This window comes from Filicampus tigris, chromosome 7, assembly GCF_054856515.1.
Source record: "Filicampus tigris isolate MCC_2025a chromosome 7, RoL_Ftig_1.0, whole genome shotgun sequence".
Lineage (NCBI taxonomy): Eukaryota > Metazoa > Chordata > Actinopteri > Syngnathiformes > Syngnathidae > Filicampus > Filicampus tigris.
In genome coordinates, this window is record NC_141223.1 from 22323005 (window position 1) to 22350026 (window position 27022).

Consider the following 27022-nt stretch of genomic DNA (forward strand, 5'->3'; position numbering starts at 1 on the left):
AGACACAAAGCCATTTATACTAAAATTACTTTATTACATCTGATTTCTTTTCAATAATCCCTCTGCCAACACAATGGTACATTATAATACAAACAAAATATATTTGATTCTATTCATATTCTGTTTATGAATCTTTCTTTTTAATACAATTTGAGCCAACTTAAGTATTTGAGCATCTCTTTATGTGTAGCATCTTTATAAACTCTCAAGACCATCTATACAATTTAATACAGGTTACAAGTTGTAGTGGTAATGCGCCAACAAAAATAAAAATACTGACATCTTCAAAAGAAATGCAATCTCTTCTCACAATATTTGTCACCAAAGCATTTTCGTGTGAGAGTGCGGGTTGGCCTCTGTATCAGATGTGACAGCCCAATGTTCACAGAAGGGGCGGGGGATAACTTGGCAGCATCCGGGCTTGGCAACTATGGCACAGTGTTTGGACCACAGAAAAGACGTCTACCCTCTCTCTGTTGCCTCATTCGGAATCCTGTATTCGCGTTCAGTCAGTCAGTCAGTCAGTAAGTGAAGAAAAAAAAAAAAAAAGGGATAAACAAATCCAGGTTGGTGGAAAGTTGGGACATGAACAACTATCCAAACACACAAACACTGATAAAAGGGAAAACTAAAGTGAAGGTTGGCATGGAGGGTGAGGTTCTGTGGGCCAAATATTCAAATTCTTGGCTTTTGACGTGAGGATGGAACAATATGTTCCCATTTTTTCTTCACCGATACATCTGACAAATAGTGATTGCTTCTCTTCGTTATGTTGGTCACAAGAACTTGTTCTACTCACATATGCCAACTATGAAGCCTTTGTTGTTGATTTTATACTGTCACTATTATTTAAAAAAAAAAAAAAAATGAATATAGTGAAACCTCCAAAGTCAAAATGCTCTGAATGACAATGTTAACATGGTAGGTTAGAACTTGCCTGTACAGTTCCAGCCTTTATATTGGCACCAGAATGCATTCCTTCGCTTCAGATCATTTGCAATGTTCACAATTGTTTTGAAATTTACAACCTGGAAGATCAGTGGATTGAGTTCAACTTTGGAGATTCCACTTGACACAATCAGGTTTCCTGCTGCTTTAAAGCACAGCGTGTCAAACTCAAGGACCGATGGCCACCCGCTGCAATTTATGTGGTGGTCCACTAATGCAAACTAGGTTGTCTACATGGGGTTGTTTTTATTTTGACAAACTGTACATAAAGGGACAATTTCCCTTGCTTTGAACAGCTGCTGCAAGCATTTAAAAAAACAAACCCCCTTCAAAATAAATTGGAAATCAGAAATCATTAAACATGGCATGCAACTTCGACTAATTTTAGGGGCCATGGAGTACTGTATAAATAACATTACAATGGGGTGCCTGTAAATTTGTATGGTTTTCAGTCAAAATGGCTCTCTGAGGGAAACCATAAAGTGGATCAAATGAGTATTTGAGACACCGCCGATTTACAAGTTTTCTGAATAACAAATAGTGAAGAGGTCTGTAATTTTCATCGTGGTTACACTTGAATTGTCAAAGACTAAAAGAATAGTGATAGTACAAAAAGATCATTAAAAAAAATCACTCAATTTATTTTATGAAATAAGTATTTTTACTATTAGAGGTCAGAACTTTCCTGTGGTTCTTTGACCAGGATTGTACACACTGTGCAAGGGATCTTGGCTAATTCTTCCATACAGCTCTTTTTCAGATCTCTCAGTTGTGGGGCTGTCTCTTGGCAGTTTTGTACACTTTTCGAAACTTGCCAGATTGCGTTTCAAAGTTAACATTATAAACAACTTATTTCATGCAAATTATTTAAAACTCAAGTTTGATTCTCTGGATTTTCACCCCTCGATTCTCTCCATAATAGGTAAAGTGCACCTAAAATGAAAATTAGACCTCGCCATTCTTTCTAAATGGGTAGACTTGTAAAATGGGCAAAATTAGTACTTTCCACACTGAAACGACCATGTGGCCCACAGCTTAAAAACAAGTTTGACAGCCTTTCTTCAAAGCTTTTGTCGCGCAATGCAGGCTTGCTGCTGTAACATGTAAAAATAAATGGCTAAGTGCTCTATGCCACATTTGTTCATATTCTAAGTTGGGCGTTCGCTCACAAATGCACACGGGTGCTCGATTCAGTCAGTCCCAACATGTTCTCACATAAAGCACCTTCGTGTTGTCACCTCACTCCGGCTATGATGTGGCTCCCAGCCTGCTGTCATGGTCATGGCTATTACCTGCATGCAACCAGCCTAAACAGTTCCATCGGTTTGATCAACTAACAAAACCACAACTCTAAAGGCTCCACACATTCAGCTAAAGTGGGTTTTAACTCACGCGCACCAGGCTTGCCGTGTACTGCACCCCAACTCATCATCCCAACAACATAACACTCATCTACCAGGTGCTTTTGCCAAAACAAATATTTAAAACATTTTTTTTTTGCATTCAGCATAAAGTGCTTTAAAAAGGCAGCAGTTTTTTCTCTCTAAAAAAGGCACTGATAAAAATCAAGACTTCTGATTTTGATTGTTTCTGAAGGCAAGCGTATCACTGTGGACACTGATATGTCACTTCTAAAGAGTACCACCGCTCTAAAAGGACTACTATATATACACATATATATACATATATACATATATATATACATATATACACATGCATATATACACATACATATATACATGTATATATATACACACATATATATACATATTTATATATATATATATATATATGTATACACACATATATACATACATACACACATATATATATACATACATATATATACACATATATATACATACATATACACATATATATATATATATATATATATATATATACACAAATACATATATATACAAATACATATATATATATATATATATATATATACACACATATTTCAATATTTACACATTCCTCTCCACTTCTCAGTTTTTTTAAGACTACTCGGCACATCACCACTGTGTATACATCTGAATATATTTGGGACTTGTGGAAATAAAAAGGATGGTAAGAATGCTTAAAAAAAAGCACTCACGCTTTAAACCAGGGAGCTTTAGAGTTATACATATGGGCGTCTATCTGAACATGACCAAAAAGAGTCTAAACAGGAGGGCTTCTTTGAAACGGGTTGTGGGGCAAAGTACGGTGTTATGCATGCAACTGGCCTGTTTCACACACTATTAACATTTAAGATGTATGTTTCCTTCAAACAAGCTGAAAAGGCACCATCGTCAAGCTTGTGGCCTTGAACTCAAGGGACAAAAAATACTTCTTTTGGCTGGCGATGGTCTAAATGGATCCCCAAGGCCATCGCAGCAGGCTGGCATCACAACACTGTCTCAAACCACAATTAGTACGGGCCAGGGGGAATTCCATTGGGGGGCATATCATTATTGTTGTTTTATGGGAAGGCTTTCAACAGTGCTTTCATGTGCAAAATAGGAGCAAGAGCTGTGAATGACAATGTAAATAAAAAAAAAAAAGGATCAGGTATCAATAAAAATTATCTATATGATTGCTGAGAGGGGAGGAGGGGCTGGGGGAGCTACACCTATTTGCAGCCCATTTGACCTGAGCAACATTAATCCAACCACACATCCATGCGTGTGCGCACAGAAGAAAACGGAGGGGAGATTTCTTTTCTGTTTCGTTGGACTTGCCATCTGCGCCTGCTGACAGAGCAACTTATGTGTAGGACAGGTGGGACCCGTTGGATATTTGCGAGGTGACGCTGGTACTCCTGCTCATGCCCTGCTCACCGAGGCCCCCGGGAGGTGTCCTCCCCATGCCTTGGGGGCTGTTCTGCGCGACAGCGCCACCGCGTGACAAGAGGGATGCCGCTGACGGGTGGCCCCACGGCTGCGGAGTCCCGCCTCCTTGCACGCCTTGACCCCAGCTCTGCGGCGTATGCGGGCCGCCAGGACTCGAGTGATGGTGCCGATGGCTGCCTTGGCGGCTCGATCCGGCGCCCGAGCCGCCGCCGCTCCAGTGTGACCCGTGAAAGCTCCCTGATGACGGCGGCTGCTGCTGCTGCTGATGCTGAAGATGGAGACCCCAATTTGCTGGCGATCCGGGAAAGCTATGGCCGAGTGCCTCCGGGGAGACGTTGGATAGCACCATGTTGCTGAAGCCCAGGCGCATGCTCTCCGAGTCGAACGCCTCAACCTCTCGCGCTTGACGTTCCAGCAGGCTGCGGATTCGCTCTAAGCGATCGTTCTGCAAGGACATCATCTCCTCCTCGATCTGAAAGGCAAAAAGTGGTCACAAACACCACACGCGGCTGTTCTCCAGCTTTGTGTAGCCAGAAACATCCACAGTGGACCCTCTTCATTTCTGGCTCCGAGTTTTAGGATCCCGATATTTTGATCTTTTTTGGTTTGTTTTGTCCAGTTATAACAAGGCATGGGCCAATATTAGATTCTGATGGCGGTATCACAGTTTTCAAATTACAGCTCAAAATCGACCCTTTCTGAAATATTTGGTAGATAAAAAAAGTAAATAAACTTTTATCTTTAAACAAAATGTTGAATATTTGGAGAATATTCAAGAACAAACATGTACTATGTTAACACCACACCATGTTGACAGTTTTCAAACTTTGATGTGTTATTCCTCTGCCTATATAGATATACAATGCTCCTGGTCTCTTGCCTTTTCCTTATTCTGTATATATTTCATTCGCATGGTGCAGTTTTATGGTATTAAACAATATAAAAGAAGTTATGAGTCATTATTCCTTTAAAAGGACAGCCAACGCAATTTTTTTTTTCAAGAATATGTTCTATGCAAGCCCACTAGTTGAAACGGCATTCTGGTAAATATTGCATTTGTGGAATAAGTGTTAATCCACTTGTTTTTAGCCATCCCTGGGGGCGGCCATTTTGTCTTCTGTTGACTGAAAATGACATCACAACTGCCCACAACGACCGCTCACGGCTCAGATTCAGAAAACAGGTCAGCCGTGATTGGTCGTTGTGAGCAGTTGTGATGTCATTTTCAGTCGACAGAAGACAAAATGGCCGCCCCCAGAGATGGCTAAAAACTAGTGTATTTTGCTGCTTAACTTATATTCCACAAATGCAAAATTAATCAGAATGACGCGTTTCAACTAGTGGGCCTGCTGGGAACATCCATCCATCCATCCAGCCATTGTCGATACCGCTTTTCCTCACAAGGGTCGCGGGGCTTGCTGCTGCGAACATATTCTTGAAAAAAATATGTTTGGGTTGACTTCAGCTTTAGCTACGGCATGCCAGTCAATTTGTTGGCTCTCCTTAAAGGGACGGTGGGGCGGGATGGCCATGTTTTCACTAACACGTTTTTTTAACAGGAAAAATGGAAAGAGTTGTCATTTTCTATTTTATCAATACATTTGGGACAAATTAGGAAATAAGTGACTCCATGAATAACGCCTCTTGTTAATGAGGAGAATGGCCACGCCCCCTATCGTTCTATCCTTGTACGGTCGGAGTCACTGGAGGAACCGATTACAAATTGGTTGGGGTTGAGCACAAGGAACCGAGACTAAAACTTTGGTTCTTCCGGAATCGTTCAGGTTTTAAAATGTCGCTGCCACATTTTGATTTCTAATCCGTCTCGCGGAGGAAGCCGCCCAAAACAAACCAAGTACCAATAGTGTGCGAACGGAGCAGAGCAAACGAAAGACAAGGACAACCACTAGGAGATGTTTGTGCGCCACGCCGGCAAGCAGCAAGTGCCGACAACACCGACAGCAACGATTAGACTACAGGATAATGCTTGGGGGGGTGATAATTATGGATGTTCAACAAAGAGGTAAAAAGTGTGGCTGCACTTCATAAAAAAAAAAAAAAAATAAAATAAAAAAATAAAAAAAAAAAAGCTGCCTTTAAAAATTAATTTCGTGCAAAGAAGGTTGCACGTCTAATATGTTTAAACACCAACGTTTAATCTACCTCCGCGGGTTAGAATTGTTAAGAGTGTTTGGCTCTTTGCGTCGACCTACAGGTGTTCTGAAATTCCTTCACAACGGCGATAGTGAGGTGGGGTCGCCAGCTCCGAGTCCAACCCTCAGCCAAGTGATGCCATCAGCACCGCAGTCAGAGTCGGGTAAATATACAAATAAAATATGTTTAATGCCCACACCGAGCACAAGTTTTTCTTATAATTTGGACACTTGGCTTGCCCATAATAGGTGTTAAGTAGCACGCTATAAGCAGAGCTGTGCATCGGCCCTCGTCCCCGGCTTACGTCCTGCATATTCAATTGACCCACGTGGTCCCAGTCGGTCAGAGTCAGCCGGCGTCGAGAACGGACTTTACCAATACCGCGTCACACAGGTGTCGCACTCCTGACACGTGGCCGAGTAAGGAAAAAAAAAATAAAAGGGTGTGGTGTACCTTGCAGTCCCACAGACACAATGACGTTTCACCGATGACAACGCTGTATGTGTGTGTGTCATTTGTTTCTGTTTGATATTTTTTCTTTATTTGGCGGTGTGTCTGCTCGTGCGGCACCTGCGTGTTACGTAATCTTTACGTAATCGACGCCGATTGGGCCGGGACCACGCTGGTCGATTGAATATGCAAGACGGGAAACCGGGGACGGAGGGCCGATGCCCAGCTCTGGCTATAAACTGCATTATTGTATTGTATTTTCTTGAGGTTCTCCAAAATAAAGCTCTCTTGTGGGGTAATTCAAGCTCATAGGTTTGATATTATTGTATTTGTCAAAAATATCCATTGAGAAAATCATGGGAAAATTCATAAACAGTAGAAAAAGTTCATGAAACAAATATTTGACCACCCCCTCAAAAAAAACAAAAAAAAAAACAATCGGAATCGTTAGGAACCGTAATCGAATCGAGGAACTGGAATCGCCCAAATTCAAACGATGCCCAACACTAGTTACACTGTATAATGTTTTTGCTCTTCTTGCTCCTCAACATATTAAATGTTTTGAATGTGTTTGCATTGCTTTAAAGTGTATTAAAAGATCGTACTCAATTACCTGCAAACATTGCTATTCGCATCAGAGCTTGGTCCCTAACGCCGGCAAAGAGTGAGGGTTCACTGTACGGCGAAGAATAAACTGATAGAACAAACCTTTTGTTCCAGCAGCGCTCTGCGTAGCGACACCCTCTGTTCCAGATCTTTCCGCTCGCGCTCGTGCTGCGCGTCCGTCTGCATCTTGATCTTGCTCTGATAGGCATTGAGAAGCTCCAGCTCCTCCTGAAGCTGCATTCTCAGGCCCTGGCACTGGGACTCTTGAGTCTCATCCAGACGAAGCTGGAGATTAAGAGACAAAATCATTGAGTCATTATGACTTTCATCAAATTGTAGATTTTTTTCTTTAAATTCAAGTCTTAATCTTATTTTGTTTAGTTTTCAATTTTAGAGAGACATTTTTAAAGCATTTTCATAGGTTAAAATAAGTGCATAAAACCCCAGTGCTCATTTGGTAATGACGTGTCTTGCGATGCAATGCCGCATCAAAGGTCTTTGTAAACGCAACACACCTGTATTTGGCAATCAACCTCTTTGTTTATCACAGCCACTAATTGAGGAAACTGCAGCAAACAAAGCGACGTATCTGTCAACTTGCATACTTGAGGCATAGTGTGACTCACAGCCTGAGTGGACAGCATCTCGTTGATGGAGTGGTCGTACTGCTCGGCCAAGATGGCGAGTTTGCGGTGCTGCTCCTGCTTCAGGCGCTTAAGCACAGCCTTGTGTTCTGACTTTGGTGTGGTGTCCAGCAGGTGATTCCTCAGCGCCTTGTACTGCCGGGTCTGGATCTTGCAGGTGTCCTGGAATTGCTTCTTGATCTGTAGCTCTTTGGACTGTCAAATTAGAATTACATTCAAAACCTTTGTTCATGAACTTCATTCGTTCCTGTCCAAATGAATGGAAATAGATTTAGTCTGTTCCACACCCATTACCAAATTCGTTTTTTTATGCGATTACGTACAAATACATACATGAAAACATACTATCATGAAGGGTTAGGTTATTATGAAGGGTTCTCAGTGAAGACCACAAAAATGAATACAATTAGCCTTTTTGCATGTGTATAGGTTTTACTGCAAGCAAAATTTCCAAGCACAAGCAAGCTTTGGATAATTTGTTGATTGAGTGATGTGAAATAAGGAGCAATTAAGGCACTGTAGGATCCTCAGCTGTGGGCAAGGAGAGCCACAGTCTTTTTTTGCGATTACTTTTTTCAGGGTCCTCTTTCCAAGTATTTTTAACAAACACAAGCAATAAACCAATCTATATTACAACAGTATCAGATTTATTATACATAGAAGTTTTTAATTTATCCGTTAGTTTTATGCCAAAACAAAGGCAAATTAATTAATATGAAACACAGTTTATCTACTCCAGTTAGACTTGTTAATCTGCTAAACACTTGGACGTGCAGTCTTTTAAGCGTTTACCGTGATAACTTCACAAAATTCTACCAAAGAATGTGTCATAAACATGAGGCAGTGAGCCTTAAATCAGATGACAACAATGCAAAACTTTTCAACTTTTCTTGCTTCATGAAACAATGAGTTGTAACGGAGTTGTAAATATGTGGACTGCACTTCTTAAGGACTGAACTAATCTAGACACATATAAATATAGAAACCAGAGCTGGGCATGTGACGGCTATGTGACGGACCGGTCCACCAATCTGCCTATAACGGACGCCCATTTTGTTGGCGATAAACAGGAAATTAAAAAAAAAAAAATAGTTTGACTAAGCATAGTCGGAAGCCCATTTTTTTCTCCGTCTTTGTAACCGTCTATTTTCGCGGCCCCCCACCCCTTACATGGTATCGATGTAAAGCTCTGCTTCTCTGCTTTCAGAATCCGTTGGAATTACATTGTTAGCACAAACTGTTCATGACTTACAATGATATGAAAAACATGTAATCGTCGTCACATCCCACTATGACGCACAGCTTCCCGAGCGCCGTAATGTATGTGGTAACGACAGAAAGCCCGGTGGTTTGAAAATCGGCGGATTCTTTTTCTTCTTCTTCGTTATCAACTTCTCTTTTTTTTAAAGACGATGAATAAGAAACTCTCTAATCATGGCAAGTTAACTTTTGATTTCAACATCAACACAACAAGGACCTTTGGATAAAATGCTACACGGAATTCTAGTTAAGGTCAGACGTTTTAAGAAAAACGTTAACAAACACTTGTTTCATTGTCCTTGTGCTTAATATTTGAATATCTTTATGAGTTTCTGAACAGACCGTTGTTCAAAAATGCCGTTCATTGATTAACGTGAACGAGACTGGTGAGATACATCAAGGGATATGTCGGGTGAAGCTGCGATGATGATGAATGCAGCCATGTTCTCATTTGTCGATATCGCGCCGGGGGGCTGGGAGAGATTTATTTTTTATTTTTTTGTTTTTTTATTCGAAGCTGGTAGTCGGAAACGCTAGCGGAGGCCCGTTTAGAATGACAGTCGGAAGGGCTGTAGGCGGAAGGCGATAAATGGTCCGCACATTTTTAGTAAAATAAATGCCCAGCTCAGATAGAAACTATGCATAATTGTATAAAAAGGAAGCCTGCCGATCAAGTTTTTCCAACAAATTGTAGCCTGCATTCTACTCCATTGCGGTATCAATTTGAATTCGATTCACTGTTCAGCCCTTGTGCACACGCAACGCCCTTCTCACCTTGAGGCTCTTGGGTTGCTGCCGAACCTCCATGCTGTGCTTGCGTCTCAGCTCTCTCTCCCGCCTCTTGTTGTACTCCTGCTGGTTGGTGAGCTCCGTCTGGTGCTGCATTCGGATGAGCTCGGCCCGCGTCCTCTGGATGGTGTTGAGCTGGCGGAACTCCAGCTCTTGCATGGACTCGTGGTGCCGCAGGAGCATGGCGTGCTCCAGGTCTTTCTGGGTCTGACGTTTGTTTAGCTCCTGGTTGAGGGCACCAAGGAAGAGAATCAGTACAAAAGCAAATACCATACAAACCAGGATCTTTCCTGCATATGATAACATTTCAAGACGGTCGTCTCTAACCCTTTTCCCAAAAAACACAGCTTGCAAGAGATGCATTGTGGTCACAGGCAGCAGTCACTTGCTGCTTTACATGCTGGATACCTTAAAGCTACTCAAGATAACAGCAATAGAAAAATAAAAGTTGGGGCCACCATGAGCCATGTTGTGGTAGCCCTGCCAGAATCGCAACTAGCCCTGTATATTCATGATATATAGTCAAGTAGTGGCCCTGGGCTACCGTCAATCTAGATGAGTATTAAAAAAGATAAAAGCACTTCACTCTAAAACCTAAAAAAAAAAAAATAATAATAATAATAATAATGGTTGCTATCTAGGGGTGTAACGGTGCGCTAAATCACATTTCGGTTCGGTTTCTTGGAAACTTCGCTTGGGTATATCTATATATTTTTTTTTATACAAAAAAAATTATATACCGGGTATATATTTTTTAAATATGTTTATTTTGAAAAGATAAAGAAGTAAACGGTGCATTTTTTTTTTCTTTAGAGAAGAATAAATAAAAGCGAACCGTTCAGGTGATATTCTAAGAAATTACACCAGAATATAAAATACACTAACAATAAAGATCTCTTGATTTTGTAAACTATTAAGACAATGAAATCTTTGAATACTCAGCAGCAACAACATATGACACGTCTAAGTATTCAAGTTAAAGACACGCTGTCATTACAGTACATGTATACAATTTTTGCGATGAAAAAAATACATACAATAACAGTAACCGATACAATTATTATTGCTAACTAAAAAATTATTGCTAACAAAAAAAAATACACTAACTTGAAAAAGTCTTTATGAAATGATTTACACTTTTTAGGCACTGAAATCGTTGAGCATTGTAACGAATTGGGTTATCTGTGTTGTGGTCAGATTTGTGTTTTGCTGAGTTGTGATGTTTCAGAGGTTCAGTGAATGCATCGTACAGCTAGCGAGAGGAGCAGCGGAGAACGAAGCTGTTTTAAGTGCATTATTTTAGACGTGCTACCTGCAACATAGCCGCCGATCTCATGTAGCAATGACGGCACATAACTTTGGGACTTATACACGCACCTTTCCCCATCTGCGATTTTAACAGGAAAGCCAGACTGTTCCCAAACAGGAGACCTCAATGTACGGGGGGACCTTTGCGCTGGCTTGTTTGCGTATGCCATAATAATGCCACTTATCGACGCATTTATGATTTATCACGGCTTCCGGCATACCGGCTCCTCTTTTGTGCCGCCACTCTCCTCTCCCGCAAGCAACAGTCAATAGCGTCCGCGCGTAAGCTCGCGGTAATAATAAAAACTGATCAGAAACGGTGCGCAAGTGGACCGAACCGAACATGCCATACCAAAACGTATTAATACACCCACGTATACCGTTACACCCCTACTGCTGTCACAAAAAAAAATTCTCTGTATTTAGAGTTTGCAGGGAGAACACTGCACTGGGCTGGATCATACCAAATGCTAAACAGAAGCCTATGGCTGTAAAATGTTCAACTAGCTTCCTGCATTTTTATATTTTTTGTATTGTAGAATTCTAAAAATTGCAAGAAAAAGAAAACTTGAAACATAATAAAATCCAAGTAAATAACAGAAAAAAAGTGTGTCTGAGACAATGGGGCGTGGCATAAAACCGTTAGATTGTCAACTAAACAATGAAGCATGAGTGTAAAACAGGCGGCTACTAACCTCACGCACTAAATCCTGCTCAATGTTGTGGCGAGCGATCAAAATCCTCCGTTTAAACCTGCGCGACTCTAATTCCAGATACTGCCTTTGTCGGCGCTGCAGGTTTGCCTCCTCTTCGGCTTGGAAATGCTGGAAGTTCTCTTTTTGCTTGGATAACCACTCTTGCTTTTCCTTCTTGGGAGTTGACTGGTTTTCATTCAGCTCCTAAAGGGGGAAACCACATTACAGGTAACATAACATGCTCCGTGGTGTTGACAGATTTGTATGTGCTTTTGAAGGTACAGGGGGCCCCCCTGCTTTACGACTGAGTTCCCTTCCTATGATGATATTTTAACCCACCGCAGTATATCAGCGTACTCCGTAGGAGAGTCATAATTACTGTAAAGATTTGTATAAAAAAACACTGTTAGGCCGTCATCATAATTACAGTAAGTATTTGTATGGAAAACACTTCACGATCATACAGCATCGCTGCCCTGTGAAAAACACTTTAAGTCTTTATTTTTTTTCAATTTTCTTATTTACATGAATGGGGTTTCTGCATTACAGACATCATATTAATGTGAAAATTAAAACATTTTCCTAAAGTGTTTTTCACAGGACAGCGACGATATGAAACAATCAAATGATAAACAGTAAGTATGGTGTTAAATAAGTGTGCCTTGCTGTGCCATGTGACCGAGTATTATTGCACTGTTGCGAAAACTAATTCAGTGCTTGTTAGTGGTGCAACGGATTTTTGCTCTTAAGATTCGTATGGATCAAGCACCACGGTGGATCATGTAAGTCACATGTATGGGAGTCACATGTATTTTGTCAACTTGCGGTGAAGCGAGTCCTCAAATTAATGATACAGGACTGTTTTCTGCCTCTTGTCAGTCATTCAGACTGACATGTCAAGGATGCTGCAAACATGCCGGCTCCGCAAAGGCAAACTTAAAAATAAATCTTACCAATTAATCCATTGAGTCATTGATGCCAATGCAATAGCCTTAGTAGACTTTTACACTCAAGTTGGCACGCGTGGCGTCGTGACGGCTAACCTGACTTTTCGAAGTTTCGGCTTGAATTATCGCAGTTTTAATTGTCATTACATAGTTGCCTCCAGTATCAACGCAACGCCATCCCAAAAATCATACTCAGTCGCTAATTTAGGATGCTAACAAATCGCTTGATAATTACGCCATCAGTGTATGATACAGCACAAGTCTCTGGCGTTAGTGGCTAGCGGCTTGCTGTTAGCATTTGCAACAGCTGTTCCTTGGCTTACTTTTTTTTATTTTTTTTTTTTTACTTCTTTTTCAATGTTTTTTTTTTTTTTTACTTCTTTTTTGAAATTGTGGACTAAGATTACTTTGTAATGCACTCTCCATGTTTAAAGGAAGGGAATGTTCCTTAAATTGCACTTTATGAGGCCGTTTTCATTCTTAAAAAGAAAAGAAAAACAAACTGTTGCCAAATAAAACTGTCTTCATTTATTTTATAAAACAGTTTTGCTCATTAAATAATTTTAAGAAAACACTTATCTCAAAATGTCTGTCAGGGTACCTTGAGTTGGAGTTGATTTTCTTTTTATGGGCAAAAGTGTTTCATAAAATAAATGAAGACAAAGTTCTATTTATCCTTTTTTTTTTTTCCCCTATCTGAACAACGATCCAATCTGTGACTCAAAACACGTGACCAATCCGAACCGTGACTTATGTGATTCGTTGCACCCCTAGTGCTTGTCATTTGCAACCTTAAAAAGTCATGTTAGGACAAACATAAATCATGCCTCCCTTGTCGTCAATAAGCAGGTTAGGATTCACAACCTCTTTCAGTTGTTCCTTGCGCAGTTTGTACTCCCGCTTCTGTGATTCGAGGAAGCTGTTGAGTTCCTTCTTCTGCTGGCTTTGGATGTGTTGGTGGAATTTCTTTTCGTCGTTGCTGAACGTTTTTGTCTGTCGAAAGACAACGCACATGAGGACCGTTACGTGGCAGGAAAGACAAAAAAAAAAAAAAGAAAATCAAAAAGGTGATGTATTGTGACCAAAACACTTCAAAAAAGACATACATCCTTCTCCATGGACCCTTGGTGCTTCTTGATCAGCTTCTCAATCTCTTGAGCAAAGCTGTTCCTCTGGTTCTCCAGCTCCTTATCCAGGCGGAGGCGGTGCTCATCCATCTCCGCGTTCATCTTGTTCTCCAGGGCCATCAGCTGCTTCTGGTGCTGCCGCCGCATGCGCTTGTATCCCAAGATCTGCTCCCTTAATTCAGAGTCCTGCTCATGCTCCTTAATCTGCCGAGTGAGCTGGTGAACATGGGAGAGAAAGAACCTTCAACATTTAATTATGTACTAGTAGGTCAAAAGCAGCACAAGTAGTGGAAAAAATACATTTCTAGCAAGACAATCGTCTTACTAGTGTACCCTAAACAAGGGCTGGAGTGAGGATACTAGTACATGGGTACAACCTGGATATTAAGAATATTAAATAAACGCTCAAATAGCTTTCCATAGTTCCACAAATTCAAAACAACACAGTACAGGCCTTTACCACTGAGGCTGTGCGAATAGTTGCAAAGTGTTCACGGTTCCGTTTCGGCCGTGGGGCGTTGGAGGGCTGGGACTGAGGCTCAGTTGACTTAACATGAGGTTGTGAATCCTTGTTGTGCGCTCCTTTTTCCTGAAAGTTAAGCAGGACAAGCATTTGTCACCAAATGGATGGTCGCTGTCGTAAAAACACTACCGGCCATCTTATTGATCAGTGTTTCCCAACCTTTTTTGAGCCAAGGCGGATATCACTTTCAACTCATTTAAATGTATTAAAACACTGTAACTGTATTATAACAGACAAAAAATGCATGCCTAAAGTGTAAATAAAATACTGTATGCATTACATTTTTTTTTTCTTTTTAAAATACCTGTCCCCTCAGTCTCTAATCGCATTGAAACGTATTCAAATTGCTTATAAACACAATGTAAACATATTTACCGCGACACATTGGCTGGTAATCACTCTTCTAGTTGTTAGTACACAACTTAGTTAACATAACATCCAGATATAATCCAACACAATGAATTTTAAAGTACTGTTAAAAAGGCATCAAATGAGTTCCTAGCTGCAAACAATTGGCAAAGCATTCGGACTTGTTTTACCGGTTTGACATGAATGACAGAGCTGTTGGACATGACAGTGTGGTCCCCCTCCATGTCCACTTCGCTTTTGTCGTCACCGGCGTCTGTCAGGCTGTTAACAGAGCTGCTCTGGGAGCTGGCGCTGATGGACATACTGGGAATGGACTGGTTGCTCCCCACGCTGTTCACCGTGCCCGTTCTGCCCACGCTGTGCTCTGGCTCCTGAAAAAATAGCACCACGTGTACGGTGTCAAAATCAAAGGCGCTACATATTACAATTAAGGCGATAGAAAAGGATGCAAAGCTTGACGGACCTCCTCCTCGTCCGCAATTTCAGTTGTGGGGCCATTGTGGGCTTCGTGAAACAAGATCTTCTTCATTTTGCGATACTGCAAATTGTCCAGCTCTCGCACTGCATCTTTCGTCCGATTTATTAGGTCTATTAGAACCGATTCGGGACGTTCGCGCTGGACAAACGCGTGCTAAAGAAAGACCACACCTGTGTTAGCATTTAAATGATGATGCCCTGTCAGTGAATTTATTAATGCTGACCTTTAAGAGCTCCTCGGAGTTCGGCCTATCTTGTGGACATTTCTGAAGGCAGGAATCTACAAAGTTTCTGAAATAATCCGTCCTAAAACGAGGGAATACAACATACAAATGGTCACTTTGTGGTATTAGTCTTTTTGGGGTGACAAAGCTGAAACAAAAATGCAACTTCAACTCACCATTCACTGGACTGCAGCATGGGGCTCTCATTTTGTGCTATGTGGTATAAGGCACTCATTGCATTCATATTGAACAGCGGAGGCTTCCTCTCAGCTACAAAACAGACACACGTCAGGATAATATATAACAGCTTTGAGATGTGAAATATTAGTTCATTGTCAGTGACTTTACCCAATTCAATGCAGGTTATTCCCAAAGACCATATGTCCACCTTTCCATCGTACTGGCCCTCGTCCATAGCCAATATCACCTCTGGGGCCATCCTAAAAGCACACAAAAGCATATAAACGACGATTGCCGTTACAAAATGTGTGTGCTGCTCAATGCACATCATTCAGCATACCAATATGGCGTCCCAACAAAGGAGTTGGCAGGGCAGGCGATAGAGGCCGAGCCGAAATCAGCGAGTTTCACCTGGCCTGGCTCTGTCAGCAAGATGTTTCCTGCCTTGATATCTCTGTCCAACACACATGAGCGAGGGGAGGGGTGGTTAGGGGGGATGACAACAACTCTGTACAGAAGACAGAAAGCCCGAGGCCGTCGGTGCTTGCAACACGCCCCTGAACACTCACCGGTGAATCATGTTGTGGGAGTGAAGATAGGCCAAACCTTGAAGTGCACCGTGGGTAATTGCAGCAATTTCAACCTCTTGTAGGGGTTTCTTATGCACTGGAGAAGGTAAAGAAAACAACCGGCAGCGTTGTCAATCCAGAAGGGAAAACTGAGTCAAGGACTTGTGAAAACTGCTCAACTTTGACTCACCCTCTAACAGATCTGAAGCAGAGCCTAGACAATACTCCATCACCAGCTGTTATAACATACAAACATATAATATAGTTAAATAGGGAATTAACTGGCTCATCAAAAGCACCCATGACTCCATGGTGTCTTACCCAAGCCGTGTGCTCTCGCAGGTAACATCCTTTGTACTCGATGCTGTTTGGGTGTTGTATTCTCTGCAGGAATTTCACCTCCTTGATTATGTCTTGCCATTTCTGAGGAGAGTGCAGAAGGGAAATAAGTCAGATGGCAAACCAAAAGCCACGTCATGACTGTGCTCGGGAGTCATACCTCGCTGGACTGCTTCCCACTGTAGGACATCTTTTTAATGGCCACCACTTCACTTGTTCGCACATCCTGGGCCTGAATGACAAAGCACACAAGATACGGACATAATCATCCCATGAATAGGAGTGCGGATAAAAAAGAAATTAATAAAAATAAATCAATAAAAATAATAATATTAGTATTATTATTGTTTGGTTAATAGCTGTCCCTAGTCTATCTTTTTTTTCTTTTAGTGAAAAAGTAATCCCTGCATAATTTGTTTTTGTCTAGGTGGGCCAGCGGGCGTTTGAAAAATTTGACTAGCAAGACTGCCGAATGCAGCAGGTTAAAAATGTCAAGTTTTGACTAGTTTCGTTTTTTCCCCCATTCCTGTTGGCCATAAAATCACAAATAAAAAGTAAATAAAAATGGCAAGATTTTAGTAGATCTGATACAAATTTGAAACTTTCCACAACTTTTTCAAGCAATTATTTTGAAAATTCCCGATTACTATATAAACGCAACAGTTATAGCTCAACTTCAAAAAAACAATTCATTAAGACATGAGTGGTATCACGTTTTGCCTTGCTAATGCAGCTTGCTGTTGTTCATTCTCGTCGCAACAGCAACTACTTTTGGTGACTGACAAATGTTGAGGGGCAGCATGGCTGAATTTTAGAGTGGTCATCTTCCAACCCAGCGGTTGTGGGTCCGATCCCTGTCCCTTTTGACCATGTGAAAGTGTCTTTGAGCAAGATACTGAGGAATGCAGTTGGTTGGTTGGACTGAGCTTTACTTGAGCAACACAAGCATGGCAAGTTCACGTGACTGACGTCATCCTAATTTTGATGTTAATATCTTGAATGTTAATAATAATTAGTGGTGTAACGGTATACATGGGTGTATTAATATGTTTGGGTGTGGCAAGTTGGGTTCGGTCCACTTGTGTACCGTTACTGATCAGTTTTTATTATTAGCGCGGGCTTACGCGCAAGCAGGCGAGTTTTCACATGGACGCTGTTGAGTGTTGAACGCGTAGGAGAGAGGGGGCACAGGTGAGGAGCCAGTACGCCAGAAGTAGGGGTGTGGAGGAAAACAATCGATTTGCCGATGTATTGCGATTTTCAGCCGGCAAATATAATATAGATTTTTCAGCTCCTAATGTCGATTGCTTTAGGGGAAAAAAAATGTGCCACCCCTGCACCTCCACGGCGATAGGTGGTGCCGTAGAGTGACTTTGCTGTGCGGCGCAGCGCCATTTCTGAAGTAGAGGCACAGGAGCAGAAGCGGAATGACTCAAATCCCACACAGCATGGCCAGCCCTCCACAACCCCTCCACAGTACAAAGCTGAAGTTTGGAAGTACTTTGGCTTCCAACTTAAAGGAGGTAAAAACGAGCTCGACAGGGACAGTGCCGTCTGCAAGATTTGCCTCGCTCTCGTGAAATTTCGTGGTAACACAACTAACTTACGAGCTCACCTAGCAAGACATCATGCTGAGATGTTAGCAGAGAAACAGCCACAAAAGCGTATTGAGCCAAACCAGACCACTATGGGCAACTTACTACCATCTAACTCACCTCGTGCCCAGCGTGCCACAGAGGCCATGGTGCATTTCATTTGTAAGGATTTGCACTAGGGATGCTCCGATCGATCGGGCACCGATCATGATTGGCCGATTTTCGTGAAAAATGAGGTGATCGGAATATTCGATCAAAGACTTTTATTGCCGATCAAAACATCCGCAAAGCTGGCTTCAGGTGGATGGTACATATAGTGGAGCCTCGTTACAGGATACCGCAACGCATCCACATTATGGAAACAGCTGTACCCAAGATGTACAAAGAGGTGAAGACAGCCCTTAAAAACCTCTCAGCACAGCACAAAGAGTTGCCCTGGCGTGTGATGGGTGGATGTCCAGGGCCACCGAGTCGTATGTAACCATAACGTCTCATTACATTTCTGACGACTGGGAAATGGTCACATGTGTTGCAGACGAGGGCAATGCATGAAAGCCACATCGGCAGTAACATCGCGGATGTACTGAAAAGGGCAATTGAGAAATGGGGCCTACAGGATAAAGTCCCGCCAATGTCACAGACAATGCGTCCAACATGACCGTCGCAGCAGAGCTTGCCATTAGGCTTGACACTAGGATGTATTTTTATGTATTGTTGTGCATTGTCAGTTACTCAAGATACTCTATCCGTTATGCTCGAGACTTGTAGAGGAGCGCCAGACTCGTGTGCCATCGCTGGCACGACATGATTGAGGATGTGGTTAGAATGCTTTCAATGTACTGCAATGGTTACTTGATGCACTTGATTTTATAATGGCAGTGTGTAATGCCTGCAATGCTTCTGCAAAGACAGGCATTTTGTTTTCATTCTGTTCAGTTCTTATTCTGTTCAGATTCTGTTCAGATCAGTGTTCAAACTGACAATAGAAAAAAATATTTTTTCTTATTTTTGTGCATTGTCAGTAACTCGGGGCACTCTATCCTTAATTTTCTCACTGCCGCCATTGTTGTCATGGTTACTTTGAGACTTTTGAGAAAAGAAACTTGTTGCACTTTACTTAATGATGGCAGTGTGCATTTTCTTTTTTTCAGGGAAAATGTGCAAAAACACAAATAATAAATAGAATGTTTTGAAGCAAATAGTTTTTTCAATTTGTCCTCTGATCTATATTTTCTGATTAACATATACAGCAACTTAATTTCTCATCTCTACAGGTAATTTTGATATTAACTGGGTAAAACATCACAATATCGTGATATCGCAATACCGTGATATCGCAATATCATATCGTGACCCAAGTATCGTGATACGTATTGTATTGCAACATCCTTGCCAATACTCACCCCTTGCCAGAAGCCGTGATAAATCTTAAATGCATGGATAAATTGTATACGCAAACAAGTCAGAGCGCGAAGGTCCCCCCGTGCCCTGCAGTCTCCTGTTTGGGAACATTTTGGCTTCCCTGTTAAAATTGCCAAATGGGGAAAGGTACGTGGATAAGTCCCAAAGCTGTGTGCCGACATTGCTACATGGAGATCGGTGGCTATGTTGCACGTAGCACATCTAATGTAATAACGCACTTAAAACGGCATCATCCAAATGTGAATGTTTCTTCCATGAGGAAGAAAGCTGCTTTTTTAGCAAAAAACTTCAAACATAAATCCATAAACATAAACGCAGACATATCTTTTTCAAGAATATGTTCTCAGCAGGCCCACTAGTTGAAACGAGGCATTCTGATTAATTTTGCGTTTGTGGAATATAAATTAAGCAGCAAAATGCATTAGTTTTTAGCCATCTCTGGGGGCAGCCATTTTGTCTTCTGTTGACTGAAAATGACATCACAACTGCTCACAACGACCAATCACAGCTGACCTGTTTTTTAAATCTGAGCCGTGATTGGTATTGTAACAAATTTGGTTATCTGTGTTGTGGTCGGATTTGTGTTTTGCCGAGTTGTGATGTTTCCGAGGTTCATAAATGCATGGCGTCGGCTGTGGCCCACAGTAGCCGGTTGTGATAATAAAAACGTGATAATCAAACTCCCTCTGACGGCGTGATCCTGGAAGACGCTACAATATGATAAATCTCGCTATTTAAGTTTGACGTTTTTGGCTAAAAAGACTGCTTGCTTCTTTGTCTAAGAAACATTCAAAGTTGGATGATGCCGTTTTAAGTGCGTTATGTTAGACGTGCTACCTGCAACATAGCCGCCGATCTCATGTAGCAATGTCGGCACACAACTTTGGGACTTATCCACGTACCTTTCCTCATCGGCGATATTAACAGGAAAGCCAGAATGTTCCCAAAAAGGAGACCGCAGTGTACGGGGGACCTTCGAGCTCTGTCTTGTTTGCGTATGCCATAATAATGCCATGTATCCATGCATTTATGATGATTGTGATTATCACGGCTTCTGGAGTACTGGCCCCTCTTTTGTGCCGGCACTCTCCCGTGTGCAACAGTCAATAGCGCCCGTGCGTATAATAAAAACTCCAACAGTACGCAAGGTGGACCGAACTGAACATGCCATACCGAAACGTCTTAATACACCCACGTGTACCGTTACACCCCTAAATGATAGTGCTTAAAATTGTCAGATCATTGTGTAAAAATGGTGGATCTTTGCCCAGCCTTGTCAAGGGTAGACAAACTAAGCTTCTTTAAATTATCCAAATTGTGATGTCACAAAATCTCAACAGTTAATTTCCAGACACTACTTTAAAAAGAGTTATTTAACTGTTTTGTTTCACACTTGATGTGTAGGCACGCATTCCAGAGATCAATCTTTTATTCTTGTGATTTGTGTTCAAGAAAAGAAAAGACCAAAAAAAAAAAAATTAAGGACAAACCCCTTCCTTCGCAGGCCGTAAATTTGTGCCCCTAGACTCTATTTTCAGACATAACAGTAATATGACATTCACATTAATGAACGGTATGTACTCACAAAATATACGGCGCCAAAGCTGCCATGTCCTATCTCGCGCAGGTCAGAGAAGAGCTTTTCCGGATCTTCCTTGAAGAAGAGTTCCGCAATTTCGGGGTCCTTTAGGCTCCCCGTCCGACTGCTGTTGGGCATAGTGGGGAGATGGTAGGGTGGAGGGTGAAGCCGCTGCCGCCAAACTATCTGGGTCTGCGACAGCGACTAAAAAGCCCCCACCGACGGCTCATTTGCAGGACAGTCGTCTCATATGTGATCACCACTGAAAGCAAGGAAAAATATTATTACATTTAAAAAATTATATTAGCTGTCTAATTAGGTTAGATGTAACCAACACGGGTAGCACGGATAAGCAATATTAAATGGTCCAACAGGTAAAAGTCTGCTTTTGTTATTTTTGAGGGCTTTTAGTAGTATTGCACTACAGTGTATATTGTCGCTGTCCTGTGAAAAACACTTGCGTCCATTTTTTTCATTTTTCTTATTTTTACGTGAATGGTGTTTCCGCGTTACAGACATCGCATTAACGGGAAAGTTTAACAATTCTAAAACTGGACATATGTGTTCTTCATAGTACAGCGACGATATAGCATTTAGACTACTGTTATTCTGGATTGGAAAGGGGCAGTTCAGCAGCACCATAAATTATATGATATGATTTATATGATTATACAATTCAGGTGACATTTTCAGGAGAGGGAAAAACATTCACACACACCTCCAGTGGTTGAACCACTTCAAAAAACCTCCAAGTGTATGTTTTATGTGTGAGACCATGAGTGGGTGTGAATGTGATGCCACCACAGCAGTGTACCATTGAAGGCAAAGAGATAAAAAAAAAAAAAAAAAGACAACCTTAACAAAAGTACAAGAATATAGAGCAGTAAGTTAGCATTACATGAAGCACAAGCCTCCGCTCAACAAAGTTAAGGGTCACTAAACCTAACCTTTTGACATGAACAGCACTGGTACGAATTCAGAAAATCCCATCCATGAAGTAAGCCTCCCTTTTCAGCTACAGGTCTAGCATACGTACACTGCTCAACATATTGCTGGATTTCTCTGTGGTGTTTTTTTTTTTTTTTAAGCAAGCAAGAGAGATCAACAACATGAGATGTAATGGGAGTTCGGGGGTGGAGGACGCTCTGAGGTAGCAAAAGATAAGTCGGTTGCCATAGCGGCAACTCCAGTCATGAGATCAGAGGTCTGCGTCCTGAAAACCCTCACTTCACACACTGCCGCCAGTGGTATGCAGTCAGACCAATGTCACCCCTTGACAAAAGGTCCCGAGGTGACAGCACAGTGCCTCACTTGTCAGATGCCTAACTGAGACAAAGCATTCCAATGGTGGGACTTCTCGTCAAACCTGTACGCTCCTGGAAAACATAACCTCAACCATACCATGGTGTAGTAATTTTTGCATTACTAAATGCAAATGCGGGATCTCTAGGGTTTAAAAATCTTTGTAACCTGCTTTAGTTCTGAACAGAGAAAAAGAGAGCAATGTGAGAAAAGGACTTCATGCTGGCCTGTGGGGAAATGTGGGTTTTTCTTGCTTGTTGTTTAAAATTACATACAGCAGGCAGCGTCAACGAGGTCAACAAATCCTGTCATGTCAAAACATTCATAGAGTTAACGCAGAGCTATTTATGCCATCTCTTGCTACTGCCATACAGATGTGGACTGTAAAAAAAGATCACCAAAAGAGTCTCGCTTAGGCTAACGTGGCTCAGATGAAAGTAGATGTTGAGCCGAGGCGGGAGTCACAAGACTTCTCTTTGCCGCCTGGGAGAACCAGCGCCTTACCGTAACAAAACGGCTAGCCATTGACACAATCATCTCGGCGGGCCGGAATTCCAATACAAAAGTATCACTTCAAAAACTGGCAAATACCTCACTGGGTGTTTGCATTTTGGTGATATGTCCGTAATATGCCACAAAAATACCTTCAATATCTTGGGCACTCGCTTTTTTGCCACACTTTGGACTTGTATTGTGCTAGTAGAACTGAACAGCCGGTCACCATGTACCCTCAACATCAAACGAGGAAGAAGAGATGAGCACGAGCCAGCAGGAACGCAGTGGTCATTCTAATAAAAAACAGACTTGCCATTAGCCTGGTTTTACAAAGGCTGGCTCACTAAAAATACAACTCCACCCCTAAAACTAACCTATAATTTTCTATAATTCTTGAGGAAAGTATGCCACAGACATGTTATTAAGACACCTGGTAAAATGGCTTATATTATGACAAAAATGCGTATGTCTCCATTAACACCTAATTACCATATGGGTCACTGTGCCCCTTTATTGCCATTGTTCCACCCAGTAATTGTCATGGAATGAATGATCTTTGTTGCCGCACTCCGTGACGGTATTCTCAGCCGACATGCGTGAATAAGGACGACTCATATCTTCACGCGTGACACAGTGTTGCACCGCAGCACACACTTGTGCAAGAATGCGGCAGGACGAGACAAATGAGCTGGAGGGTTGGTATTCCCAACTGGTGCCTTCGCCATGTAATATTTCTCACCACTTCCTGTTCACATAAGGTATAGGGCAATTAACTCTACAGTATCTCCATATTAGGCCTAAAAAGGAATTATTGGGCGTAAGGAACGAAAGTAAAATGATGACCATACAGCTTTCAGTTTAATTTTTCACGGCGTTCGTTACCAGTCACCTTGTCGTAGTTTGCGTGTTTCGTCTGGTAGTGACTCTTGATATTGAATCCCTTGGAAAGAGCTAGTCTCTTAGTGAACTAGGCAGAAGCAATTGTTTTGTATTTCAGTGATAAAAAAAAAAAATCTGCTAATTTCCACTTGTCCTGAACTTGCAACGGCCCTATCTTGTCAACTTTTACTTCGCTACAGTCTCCCAGATGGGATGGAAATGGCCACAAAAAGCAGTCCTTCAATGATGCACTCTGACACCTAACAACACTTTGAGAGTGGTGTGTTTGAAGAGGCTGGTCGAGCTCGCTATGTATTTCTGAAAGCACCCGAAAGCACAGCCACAGGTCTGCTGACATCTTCTGTTGGAATATACAATAGCTTTTTGTATTTTTTGCTGTGGTCAACAGAACAGACGGGCCAAACATTTTCTGCCAGGTGCTGCGGGCCGGTAGAAATTTGAACACGGGCTGCAATTGGCCCCCGGGCCTGACTTTGAAGATGCCGGTTATATTGAGTCTTATAGCGAGTCCTCAGACAACACTTTTCAACTAACAGAACACACATTTACTAAACATAAGATTTAACCAGATTAATCATTCGTTTTGACAACCAAAAGATCACATACATTTTTGCTAGAAGTAGAGCCTGTAACATATTCATCCACCCTCATGTTAAAAGTATAGCTAACTTTCTCGTGGGTAATTACATGTGAAAACAATCATTACGACCCACGTATGTCGCAGTTATATCAGTGATAATGCTAACTCCGTAGCCCACTTTGACCAGCCAAACGAGATTACCTGTCGTGAGTAAACCCCCCACCCGGTGAAGTTGCAACACAAGTAGATTTAGAGATAATCTTATCCTTGTCACTTTTGTGGGACAACCTCCCGGGAAAATAAACCCACTCTAGCTGTGTTAAAGTGTTTCAAATGGTGTGATTTAAGGAAGATCCCCGACTAGTAGCCCAGCGTTGGCTGTGATGTTAAACCCAAACTTGACGTTAGCTAAATGAAGTTCCGTTTCGCATGATTGAACAAGCCCGACAATGCGCGTAACGTTCAAAACTGAGCGTGTAGTTCGGCGTTTGTAAATTGGGAGGAATGACATTCACTTCGAATCCGTTTAGTAGCGATGAGACATTTGGGAGGCTAAGCTACGGGGATGTTTGCTACGCTAGCTTAGCCATGTTAGCTCCGAACTCACCCTCCTTTGACAGGCCAGCTCTCAGACGGTGCTGGAGAAATGTCGTCAAATTCAAAACACTTTACAAAAAAAAAACAAGTGCTCCTTCCTTTCTCATCCCCTGGGCCCGTGGCCGAATAAGCGTGTCGGATTCTTGCGGTTCTCTACGCTGTCACTCGATGGCCACAGGAAGACGACGGAGTTCATTTAGGTTAAAAAAAACTACCAAAAAAAAAAGAAAGTTAGAAAAAAAAAACTAGAATCCACACCCAATGAAGTGACCAGGGTTGCCAGAATAGTCGAATCCCACCCCAGGCAAGGCAGGTCCAAAGATGGCTGCCGATGGCTGCCTGCGCCGCCTCCCTTGTCGTCAAAAGAAAAGGAAAAAAACAAGTTGAGGGCAATAACGTCAGTGAAGTTCAAACGGCGCCCAAAACGGCCTTTTAAACGAGCCACGATAGTGTCCGCGGTGCGCTCGGGTAACGTCAGAAAAAGGCCGAGCACGTCAGCATGCTTAACTAAACTTCGACTTGGATGTTAAACTCAGGGCCGAGTGTCCGCCTCGCTTCAACGATCTTGAGCAGTTCCGCCCTGCTCGCTGCCTGTTGCACTCAACTCTCTCTGACCCACAAACACCGGGAGGTGGAGACATTCCAAGCCAATAACACTTCATACACACAGCACAACCTTTTTGGTTTTCTTAAATGCCACTCCTATCGACCATTTTTCCAATATATGACAATGAATTAAATATAAAATCCTGTTTTTACATGTATTTTATACCAAATGTTGCACATGGAGGGTTGCATAAGACGTAGCAGAGATAAGGGACTCGAGTCATGTGACTCGGTTCGAGTCTCGTTCGAGTTGCTATTTTTAGGACTTGCAACTTGCTTGCCAAAAATTTGGGAATGACTTGGGACTTGGTACCTTAATGACTCAATTTAACTTAGACTTGAACTATATGACTTGAGAAGTCATCTTGTTTCATATAGTTGGGCATCTTCATTTAACGCTGTTTTCCTGGAGGTTTAGGAAGAGATGAACGAAAGAAATCAAAATGGGGGTTTTGGACCATTAAAGAGTATGTGATTGTGAGCATGTAAGTACAGCTTCAGTAACGTAACTGAATTATGTCCGAGCGGTTCGGTTCCTCTTCACTTTCGTGTTCGGTTCGGATCGCATAGTAATGCAAAACATGCCCCACACGAATGCCCCCCCCCCATCTATTTAAAATTATAAAAAATCCGTCGTTCGTCAACCGTCAGCAAAAGGGGCGTCCGTCAACGACGGATAGACAGGTCCGTCAGATAGACGGCTTTTGACTATAAACACACTGTTTTAATATATATAATATATGACTATAAACTTTTACCCAGTATTATAAATCTGTGTGGTGCCAAGCTGCATCTGCTCACATGTATCTCTTGGGGCCTAACCCCCCGAAGAGTCCCCCCTCCCCCCTCCATAAAACCTAGTGATGCTTCTGGCAGTGTCTACAGGAGTTTCCAGTTGCATTGTTCATATGGACCAATATCAATCGTCTCTTGGGGGCCCTGCACTAGCCCTCTGCCAACAACAGCTGGTAAGCGGCCCTATGTCGGGGATTCCCAATAACATTGTTGTTGCGTCAGTGTCTAAAGCAGTGCCATTATTTTGTTATTGATAAGGGTCAATGTGTGCCGACGCTTCGGGCCCCCTTCAGCTCAGTGCATTGCCCTGTTGCATCATCTCACAAAGACCAAAGCCTGCATTTGATTTGATTTTCTCAATAGCATGGTGATCAAGTGGTTATAGCACATCCACCTCACAATTCGGAGGTTGAGGGTTCTTGCTGAAGTGACATGACTTCCTCCCATATCTTAGGTTCACTGAAGACTCAAAATTATCATTTGGTATGAAAGTGAGTGTGAATGTTTTTGGGGTTTTTTTGTCAGTAACTGCCATGCCTCTTGCCCAGCGGTGTTACCAAGATGCCAGGTGTGGGTGGGCATTAGTCTTGCCTGGGTGGGGCAAAAAAGTTCTACAATGCTTAAGTAGGTCAAAATCCAGCGTAAGGCTACTGCACCTTTAAACATGTTTTGTTTTCTCCTTAATTGAGATAACTGTTGTTG

The 27022-nt window shown here is 42.0% G+C and overlaps 1 protein-coding gene across 1 annotated transcript; it reads right to left on the bottom strand.

Annotated features, from left to right (window-relative positions):
* Positions 1-13: 13 nt before the first annotated feature.
* On the bottom strand, positions 14-25529 carry taok1a (TAO kinase 1a). Its single transcript, XM_086035629.1, has 20 exons — positions 24930-25529; positions 21052-21307; positions 16610-16681; positions 16432-16533; positions 16301-16346; positions 16111-16207; positions 15882-15995; positions 15710-15801; positions 15538-15631; positions 15362-15443; positions 15124-15291; positions 14831-15031; positions 14229-14357; positions 13748-13984; positions 13506-13634; positions 11695-11898; positions 9677-9916; positions 7625-7837; positions 7101-7283; positions 14-4260 (listed from the first exon to the last, which is right to left on the bottom strand). The coding sequence occupies exons 2-20, from the start codon at positions 21181-21183 to the stop codon at positions 3703-3705; spliced, it is 3093 nt and encodes a 1030-aa protein (XP_085891755.1). The 5' UTR covers positions 21184-21307; positions 24930-25529; the 3' UTR covers positions 14-3702.
* Between the last annotated feature and the right edge of the window lie 1493 nt (positions 25530-27022).